Source organism: Pteropus medius, unplaced genomic scaffold, assembly GCF_902729225.1.
Source record: "Pteropus medius unplaced genomic scaffold, Ma_sr-lr_union100, whole genome shotgun sequence".
In the NCBI taxonomy this organism is placed as follows: domain Eukaryota; kingdom Metazoa; phylum Chordata; class Mammalia; order Chiroptera; family Pteropodidae; genus Pteropus; species Pteropus medius.
In genome coordinates this window covers 1,580,380-1,590,121 of record NW_024347793.1, presented here as the reverse complement: position 1 = coordinate 1,590,121, position 9,742 = coordinate 1,580,380, and the positions used below count along the sequence as shown (strand labels likewise).

General features: G+C 54.5%; 1 protein-coding gene and 1 long non-coding RNA gene across 11 annotated transcripts in view; one reads left to right on the top strand and one right to left on the bottom strand.

Moving 5' to 3' along the window:
• Positions 1-8,948, bottom strand: LOC120615434 (uncharacterized). 2 transcript variants are annotated; one of them, XR_005656271.1, is made up of 3 exons: positions 8,770-8,948; positions 6,605-6,961; positions 1-5,887 (listed from the first exon to the last, which is right to left on the bottom strand). It is a non-coding gene; the product is annotated as an uncharacterized LOC120615434 (long non-coding RNA). The 2 variants fall into 2 exon arrangements; XR_005656270.1 differs by having other exon boundaries at positions 1-1,238; positions 6,696-6,961; positions 8,770-8,944.
• A 113-nt stretch (positions 8,949-9,061) lies between these two features.
• The window catches only part of RANBP3 (RAN binding protein 3), a 52,844-nt gene continuing 52,163 nt past the window's right edge, over positions 9,062-9,742 (top strand). For 4 of the 9 annotated variants that reach the window (XM_039878477.1, XM_039878479.1, XM_039878476.1 and 1 more), the window contains exon 1: positions 9,064-9,218. In XM_039878477.1, the coding sequence (XP_039734411.1) occupies positions 9,197-9,218 (22 nt within the window). In that variant the 5' untranslated portion in view covers positions 9,064-9,196. Of the gene's footprint in view, positions 9,219-9,742 lie in introns of all 9 variants that reach the window. The other 5 variants (XM_039878474.1, XM_039878472.1, XM_039878480.1 and 2 more) reach the window with 3 other exon arrangements.

The following is a 9,742-nucleotide window of genomic DNA, read 5'->3' as shown; positions in this document are numbered from 1 at the left end:
TTATAAGCAGGAAGAGCGTTTATTGATGCCGGCACCGGCTCAGCGGATTCTCATCCAAAGGCTGAGGCTCGATTGTAACATGGCGGGCAGTTTTACGGTCTCGTACTTCCGCTCCCCTACACAGCTACAGATATTTCACATAAGGAAGGAGAACATAAGAACATTGATTGGTTGCCAAGCCGGAGAGTCTTGGGGGGGCAGGGGTGCAGCAGGGGACAATCAGGAACAAACTCGTTGGAGCAGGAAATGGCCAGGCAGGGTCAGGCTGCCACATTCCCCTTTGATGCTCAGACCCAGGACGGGGTCAGAGAGCGTCATCTCCTTCTAATTTTTGGTTTAGAGGCTGCTACCTCCACAGCAAAGAGGGCTTTTGCTGCGTTTTTCTTTCTACTACAGCCTCTAAGAGGGAGGTGGTTGACTGGATAATAAGAGGCAACAGGCACGTGGGTGGGGGGCGGAAGCAGGTACCAAGGGGGAGGGGTACACCCCAACTAAAGTATTAAAGCCACCGAAAGTGGAGCATCAGCCTCCAAAGAGGTTCTTCCGCAGGATCGGGGGGTCTAGGTTTGGGCCCAAGGCAGCCTTTAGCTGATCATATATTTGTGGGCTCTAGGGCCCAGGAGACGGTGTAGGCTCAGGTGTGGTTGGATTACGCAGCCATTGGACAATTTCTCCGACTGCTGGCCCCTCTGCGTGGTTATGGACATTTCCCCCGCTTGAGGTCCACCGCCAACACGCCCAAGTTTCCCCTAATTTTTCAGGCTCTTGGCAGGATTGGCCGCTCTCGGATCTAACCTTTATGTACCCCATCCAGTACCGGAATCCCCAGTGAGCGCAGAGCGTGGCGTTTAGGGCACAGCCTCCGGGTAGGCCGGTAACGGAAGTGAAGCCGGTGGCAGTGTTGGACCCCACCCTGAACCTTCGCATGCAATGGGTACAAGGGGAAGAAGAAGGGGGCAGACTGGTGCCACACACGTGGCAGAGGAGGAGAAGGAAAAGAGTCTTCAGGGCTGCCATCCTCACGGGACGTCGTCCTCAGGCTTCTGCCGCGGAGACTGGTCAGCTTCCGGTGTGACCAAAGTGGGGCCGACGTCTCCCCTTGGTCTGTAGGCGCAGTCGGTGTTTTCTTCCGGAGGGTGCCCTCGAGGGGCCCAGAAGAGTCTGGAACTCACTCTCACTCTGCAGCTGTTGGTTTAGTCTGCTGTGATGGATCCAGGGTGTTATTTCAGCGACCTTAACTGCAGTGCGGGTAGACAAAATGACAGTAAAGGGGCCTCTCCACAGGGGCTTTAGGGGCTGAATGTCCCACGCTTTTACCCAATCTCCTGGCTTGAAGGACGAACTCAGTGGTTAAACTGACAGGGAGCCTTTCCCTAACCCATTGGTTGAGGTCTGGAAGGTGGTCCCTAGCGCCTGAAGCTGTTGTCTCAGAGTCAAGTCGCCTATTTCCTTGAGGTCTCCTCGTAGTCCCTTGATGAGTGGCGGTGGCCGCCCATACAGGATCTCGTAGGAGGAGAACTCAGTCTTCTTGGTTGGGGCTGACTCGCTTCTTAATAGTGCCATGGGGAGGACTTCGTCCCAATGTAGATGTGTCTCCTGACATAGTTTGCTGAGTCCTAAGGGTCCTATTCATGTGTTCCATTTGTCCTGAACTCTGTGGTTGATGGGTGGTACACAATTTCTGCTTAATATTTAAATTCTTGGCCAGTAGCTGCACTATTTCTGCTACCAGGGCTGGCCCGTTATCCGAGCCAGTGGTAATTGGTAGGCCAAATCGTGGAACAATTTCTCGGAAGAGTAGTCTGGCTGCTTCTCGAGCCTTCTCGGTCCAGGTGGGGTAAGCCTCTACCTGACCGGAATAGGTGCATACAAAGACCAAGAGATCCCAGAGGCCCCGTGATCGAGGCATTTCAGTGAAGTCTACTTGGAGTCCTCAGGGGGGGTGCCACCGACACTTTGGACCCCCGGTGGGGCACACGGCCCTTGCCTGGGGTTGTTGTGGGCACAGCCTTCGCACCATTCACACCCCGCTCGGGAGATGCTAGAGAGCCGGGGGACGGAGCAGTACCGGCCCAGAGTGGTTTCTAGGGCAGTGCGACTGAGGTGAGTCCTTTGGTGAAACTTCTTGACAAAAGCTGGGGCGAGGGTCCTGGGAACCGCCATTCACCTGTCCCTGAACTTCTACCATCCACTGGGGAGAAGGCTCCCCTCTTCAGTCTTAAACCAGGCTTCTTCTTGAGGCGAGTACTTGGGGTCCCATTCGGCTAAGGGACTAGGAAAGATGGAAGCAGCTAGAGCCGTAGGGCTGGCCATCTCCTCGGCCGCTGCCGGTTTGGCAACATGGTCTGCCCTGCGGTTGCCCCGGGCCGTTATGGTGTCTCCTTTTTGATGTTCTCTGCAGTGCCTGACTGCTCCTTTCTTGGGGGCCCATAAAGCATTTACGAGTTCTAGAATTTCCTTTCCGTATTTTATGTCTTTTCCCCCTGAACTGATTACACTCTCCTCATTGTACAGGGCTCCGTGTACACAGTGAGTGGTGAACACATACTCAGAGTGAGTATATATGTTAGGACACACTCCTACTGCCAGCTGAAGGGTGTGGGTCAAGGTGATGAGCTCTGCCTTTTGTGCTGAGGTTCCCCTTGGCAGAGGTTTTGCCTCAGTGGTGGAATGTAGGGTCAGCACAGCATATCCTGCAAGACATTCTCCTCCCCTCACAAAGCTGGTACCATCGCTGTAATATTCTACATCAGGGTCTTTGAGGGGCTGGTCCGTCAAGTCAGGTCGGCTGGAAAACACTTCATCCATGACTTCGATGCAATCGTGGTCTGGCTGGCCGGGCCCAACGGGTAGCAAAGTGGCTGGATTCAAGGTTCGTACTACCTGTAGGCGGAGGCGTGGATTCTCGCACAGCATTCCTTGGTGTCTGACCATCCGGGCTTTAGTTAGCCAATATTGTCCCTTGTACTCCAGTCATGTTACTACTGAATGTGGTACTCGAACCGTCAGTTCTTGCCCCATAGTCAGTTTGTTGGCCTCTGACACAAGGAGGGCCATGGCTGAGAGTGCTCACAAGCAGGGTGGCCAGCCCTGGGCGACAGAGTCAAGCTGTTTGGAGAAAAAAGCCACGGGACAGTGCCAAGATCCTAGCAGTTGGGTTAAGACCCCCTACTGTGACGCCCATGCGCTCGTGTACGTACAGAGAGATTTGGTTAAGTCTGGGAGTCCTAGTCTGGGGGTGCGAGTGCCCGTTTGATTTCTTCAAAGGCCTTCTGGTGTGTAGATTCCCAGAGGAGGGGCTCCCATTCTCCCCCGTTTGTGGCTTCACAGAGGGGTTTGGCCAGGATGGAGAAATTAGGTATCCAGATTCTGCAGAAGCCAGCTGCTCCGAGGGATTTGCAGACTTGTCATCAGGTGGTAGGGATGGGAATCGAGCAGACTGTTTTTTTCCTTCCTGGGCCGAGTTGGCGTTGTCCCTGCAACAGGTGGAAGCCGAAGTATTTGACTCTTTCTTGACAGATTTGAGCCTTTCTTTTAAAGACCTTGTGACCTGCTTCCCAGAGGAGACTGAGTAGATGTGTTCCTTCCACGCATTCCTCATAGGTGTTTCCTGCTAAGAGGCGGTCATCCACATATGGAGTATCATACGGCTATGTAGTTCTGCCAGCAAGGCTTTTAAATCCGAGGCTAGAGCGGTCCAAAAGATGTTTGGGGAGTTTTGGGACCCCTCGGGCAGTCATGTCCATGCCAACTGGCCCTTGTCTCCGCTTTCAGGGCTTTCTCATTGGAAGGCAAAGATTCGCTGACTCTGAGGAGCCAAGCGGATGCAGAAGAAAGCATCCTGGAGGTCCAGACAGGTGAAATAGGCAGCCTCAGCAGGGATGAGGCCTAGGAGGGTATTTAAGTTGGGGACAACAGGGTGCAGGGTGACCGTTGCCTGGTTGACTGCTCGTAAATCTTGGACCGGCCAGTATTCATCGGTCCCTAGCTTCTGAACCAATAGGAGAGGCATAGTCCAGGACAACTGGCAGAGACAGAGAATTCCATACTTCAGAAGTCTCTCTAAACGCTTTTGGACACCACTTGTGCCTTATGGGGGATGAAATACTGTTTCTAGCGGGCTGACTCAACTCCTGGTTTTAATGCCATCACCACTGGAGGACTATGTTGGGCCAGTCCTGGAGGGCTGTCTTCAGCCCGCACTCCGGGCGCTTTGAAGGGGAGCTCGGGTTCCTGTTGGGACCCTCTTATGAGACTATACAGGTGCCACTCTTCTCAGGGAACCGTGAGCGACCTGATCCTTGCTTCTGGCCTCCCCAGGGTTAGGGCTGCTTGGCCACGTGAGTCAAAGGTAATCTGAGCCTGGAGTTTTCCTAAAAGTTCTCGTCCCATCAGTGCCACGGGCAGTCGGCAGATATAGGAACTCATGGACGACTTCTCGTCCTCCTAGGTTGCACTGGCGGGGCTGCGAGGAGAAGGACTCATCCCCCAGTGGCTCCCATAATGGTAGCTTGTCTTTGAGAAAGGGGGCCCATGGGCTGAGTTACACTGAGTGTTCAGCTCCGGCGTCAACCATAAAGTCAAGAAGTCGGCCCCTGACTTTCATTTGGACCATAGGCTCCTTGGGGCCTAGCAGAATGGAGCCCGGTCTGGTCTAGTCATCTCTGAACGCTTCCAGGGTGGCAAGGCCAACATCACTAGAAGAATCTGGTGATGGGCAAGTCGGCTAATAGCGCCCTTGTACGACTTGGCCATGTCTTCGGGGGCCAGGAGCCGCTGATGGCTCACCCGGTTGTTGGGGACATTCGTTTTTCCAGTGGCCTCGCTGGTGGCAGTATGCACAGTGGTCTTTTCCCAGTCTCATTTTCATGGCTGACTTCTCTGCTGGTTTTGTCCCCAACCTCATGGGGCACTTCTTCTAGGGGGTCTGGACGGCTCTACCAGTGCAGCCACAAGTAGATCGACTTTCTTCTTCATCTTTCGGTCAGCCTCTCAGCGAGCCTCTTGGTCTCAATGGATGAAGACCTTAGTCATGACTTCAAGGAGTTGGCTGACGTTCATGCCGGACAAGCCTTCCAGTTTTTGCAGTTTGCGCCGAATGTCTCCTTGGGCCTGCCCGACAAATGCCACATTGACCATCCTCCGGTTTTCCGCGGCTTCTGGGTCAAAGTGGGTGTAGAGGCAGAATGCCTCACAAAGCTTCTCAAAGAACTGGCTTGGACTCTCTTCTGGTCCCTGGAGGACCTCTGAAGTCTTGCTCTTATCCATGGCCATCTTCCCATCTTCCTTTAGACCACCTATGAGAGCCTCCTGGTATCATTCTAGCATCTGAAGTCCCCTGTCATCATTAGGTTCCCACTGGGGGTCCCCCGCAGGAAACTGATTCTGGGTGTAGGTTTGCACGTTCACGGTTCCTTCCAGGTCATGTTTCGCTAGTTATTTCGAGGCAGCCTAGGAGACGCGCAGGCGCTCTTCAGTATTGAAGAGGGTCAGGAAGAGTCATTGGCATCAGCCAAGTGGGTTTGTGAGTCTGGATGATCGATTGGAGGAGGTCAATCGTGCCCTGAGTCTTCTCAATGAAAGAGGGGGGATGATTCCTCTACTTCAAGAGATCAGTAGTGGGGAAGGGTTGATAGGTGAAGGTGCGCCAGCCTCCCTGAATCTGACCGTCCTGATCGTAATAGATGGGGCCTCAGGTTTGCCACAAGGGCAACAGAAGTGCTTCCCCCCTGACTGGAGACACCTTGGGCCGGACTCCAACGGGGCTGTAGGGGGTCAAGGCAGGAGGTGGTGGCAAGTCGATGGAGGCTGGCGTGGATGGGGTCTCAAGAGAAGTCGAAAGGTCCAGGGTGGACGGCTCAGAAGGAGAAGTCGGCTGTTTGGGAGCCTTCAGAAGGGGCGGATGAATGTGTGCATAAGGCAGTGGGACCCCTTCTGCATCTTCTCGATTTGCTGACAACACAGGCATCTTTTTCTTCAACTGACCTCAGGAGGGTGCTAAGGCTCGGGCTAGGAGGACCCTACAGTTCTCCTCTAGGTGACTCTCAACCAAGGGGGTCGGGTGTGAACTATCGCCTCCCAAGAACTGATATAAGGGAATTGGTCTGGGTGGCCAGGTTGACTGGTAATGACTTGAGAGACCTTTGCAATGATTTCCCTATTGAGAAACCCTTCTGCTGGCCACCCAGCACCAAAGGAGGGCCAGTCGATCTCACAAAAGGTGCGGAGTTTCTGTGGAGTGAGTTTGACTCCATAATCTCCTGAAGAACCCTTTTTGAAATTCTTAAGCAAACACCTAAAAGTGTCTGTTTACTCTGTTTTCCACCCGTCGATGTCACACACGCACTCATTCACTTTGCCGGTCTCCGGCCGCTCCCCTCACGGGGACCTTTCAGGCGCCTCTTAGCCATTGGTGGGTCGGTATAAACCCCTGACTCGGATCACTGGAGTAGACTCCTCACGGAGATCCAGTGACACCACCCTAAGCTGTATGAGGTTCGCCACGGACATGCATATAGGGGCTCAACTCTCGCTTCGTAGCAAGGCCACATTTCAGTCACACACAAGCACACACCAAACACACTCCACCCTCCTCCCTATATACCTGAGAGGTCGCGGTTTCCTCTAACAGATGTTGATCACGCTCCACTTCTGTACTCTAATGAACAGGCTGTTCCTGGGACCCGGGTCCTTACCACTCAATCGGGCGGTGCTCCTGGGCTGGTTCCTGCGCCTCTCCAGATTCCGTTGTGTTCTTGGGGCCACCACTCCAGTCCGCTGGAAGAATCGTCTTCTCCTACAGACAACAGGTCTGCTGGTGTGCCAGGTGAAGTCTGCTTTTCCCAGTGTTCTGGGGTCCAGACCCCGAAGATGAGGGAGGCGAAAAACCGCAGTCTCCAGATCCTGGACGAACCCCCAGAAATGTTGCAGGATTCTCGAACAGAGAGACGGGTTACTGAGGCTATAAGCAGGAAGAGCATTTATTGATGCCGGCACCGGCTCAGCGGATTGTCATTCAAAGGCTGAGCCCCGATTGTAACATAACGGGGAGTTTTATACAGTCTCGTACTTTCACGTGCCTACACAGCTACAGATATTTCAATATAAAGAAGGAGAACTTAAGGAGACCATTGATGGGTTGCCAACCCAGAGAGTCCTGGAGGCGAGGGAGCAATCAGGAATTAACTTGTTAGAGCAGGGGATGGTCAGGCAGGGTCAGGCTGCCACACTACTATGCATCTCTTCCCAACTCTGAGCTGAGTGACTTTCACATTACAAGCTTGAAGTCAGCCGTGAACTATTTCTACCAAGAAAATCGGCATTACAAGCCATGGTTCAATTTATCGTTTTATTGTCTTCTAGATTTAAGAAAGTGATAGGAAAATATCAGTAATAATAATTTACAATAAACTATACACATATAAACACATATATACACATGCCCACCTGCACACACATTCTACCCCAGAGAAGCAGTGGTCAGACATTTACCACACCCCATTGGTCGCACGGTTCTGTATGGGACAACACTGTAGATACATGTGTCCTGGATTAGAGGTTGGCAAACTTTTATAAAGACCCCAACAGTAAATATTTTAAGTGCTGTTGGCCAGACAGTGTCTGTTAAAAGGACCGAGCTCTGCTGCAGCAGCTGGAAAGCAGCCATAGACAATATGTAAATGTGTTAAGTGTAGCTGTTCTAACAAAACTTGATTTATAGATGTTGCAATTGAAATTTCATATAACTTTAACATGTCATGAGATATTAATCTCCTTTTTTTCCAACAATTAAAAATGTGAAACCATTCTTGGCTCGCCAGCCAGATGTGGCCCACAAGCTATTGGACCTCCTCATTTAGATCTCTGGAGGAGGAGGCATGGAACTAGGACTCAGACCTAGAGAAGACACAGGACACGAAGTCCCAAGCAGAGGAATCAACCAATTCAAAAGTCCTGAGCTGAAAAGAGCCTGGAAGCCGTGCTCCAAGGATGAAAAGACCAGGTGGCTGAACTGTGGGCTGTAGAAGCCCAAATAAGAGGTTTAGAATTCGTTCCAGTTCAGCGGAAAGCCCCTTGGAAGTGTTAAGGAAAGATGTACCTGCGATCTAATTTATATTTTTAAAGGAGTCCTCTGCGTGCTGCTGTGTGCGGAACAGAGCCTGGAGCTCTGGAAGAACGAAAGGAAGGAAAGCAGAGAGGAGGCCGTCCAGTCTTCCCGGAGAAAACGAAGATGGTCTGGCATAGGGTGGTGACCGCCCAACTGGTGAGAAAGGGTGGATCTGTGCTGGATTTTGGCGACAGGCAGAGCCCTCAAGCTGAGCAGGTGAACTGAGAAGGAGTCCAGGGTGTCCACATTCTCACATCGGCCTGTGGCCTTGATCAGCCCATTTTACAGATGAAACTCAAGGTCCAGCTCCATGCCAGGCGCTGTTCCCTTCAGATCATCGGGGTCTGGCCATCCTGGAACTCTCATTCTGGTGGCTCAGGGAGATCAAGTTCCTTGCGCTGGGTCCCCCAGCCAACAACCTTGCCCCTCTTCCACTGATACACACCCCTTCGGCCAATGATGTTTAACCTCTGACCTCTGCTTCCTCCCAACCACCCCTACCTCTCCCTGTGGCCTCAAGAAAGTGTCTGCCCAGTTTCCCCTTAGAAAGGGAAACTGAAGCCTGAGGTGACAGGTCACCAAACCCCTCCAGCAGTCCTCCCCCTCTGGCCTTGGGCCTGCACGTGTGGAAAGCCCCCCTCTGCCAAGACCCAGGGATTTACCTAGAGGAAGGCCTCGATCGCAGCGCCCTGATGGCTCACTCTCCCATCACCGGGATCCCCCGGAAAACTAGCAGAAAGCACGGGCGTCGACCCGCAGCGCCCGCCGAGGCGCCTCACATAAATTTGGTTCTGTGTAACCCGCGAGGCGCGCAAGGACCACTGCGCATGCGCCCTGCCCTGTCCACGCCCCCCCCCTAGATCGGCGGGAAAAAGACGTGGGGGCGGTTAGTGCGCAGGCGCGTGCTCTGAGCTTGGCCGGGCGGGGACGGCGATCTGGAGCGCGACTCCGCACCGGGCTCAGCGCGCAGGCGCGAGCTGTCCGCCTCGCTCTGAGTCGGCTTGGGAAGTGCGCACGCGCAGGTTTCTGGCCGAAAGCAGGCGAGCCTGGGCCGGCGCGGGGCCTTGTGGGAGGGCTTAAGGAAGTAAAATGGCGGACCTGGCGAACGAAGGTAGGGGAGGCGCTGTCGGGGGCCGGCTGGCGGCCAGGGAATGGGCGGTGGGAGGTCCAGGGGCCAGAGGACGGAGGGGTGAGTACCCGGGGGTGCTGAGGGCCCATTTGCTACGTGATAGAGGCTCAGCGGGCCCCGCAGACGCCCCCTATTGCGTCCCCTCAGGCCCGACTCACCGGCCCGGCCCATCACTCGCTGCAGCCCCGACCCTGTCGCGGTCTGGCCGGAGGGCCGGGGAGGCCGCTGGAGCCGCGGCCCCGAGACCCTTCCGCCTGGCGGACCGGTCCTGGGGCTGAAGCGGGTGGGAGGCGCGGCCCCGGTGCGTCGGCCTCGGGTGTAAATAGACCTGTGGGCCTGATGGTGGGCCCAGCGCGCCACGCTCCCTCCCTGTCCCCTCGGGGACCCGGGTTTCCCCTCCTGCCCGGCCTGGCTGCCAGGCCAGCCCACTCTCTAGTCCTGTGGGGTTCTCCTCTTCCGCAGCCCTGCCCCACTCCGGGGACGGAGGACGCCGGGTCTGTTTTCAT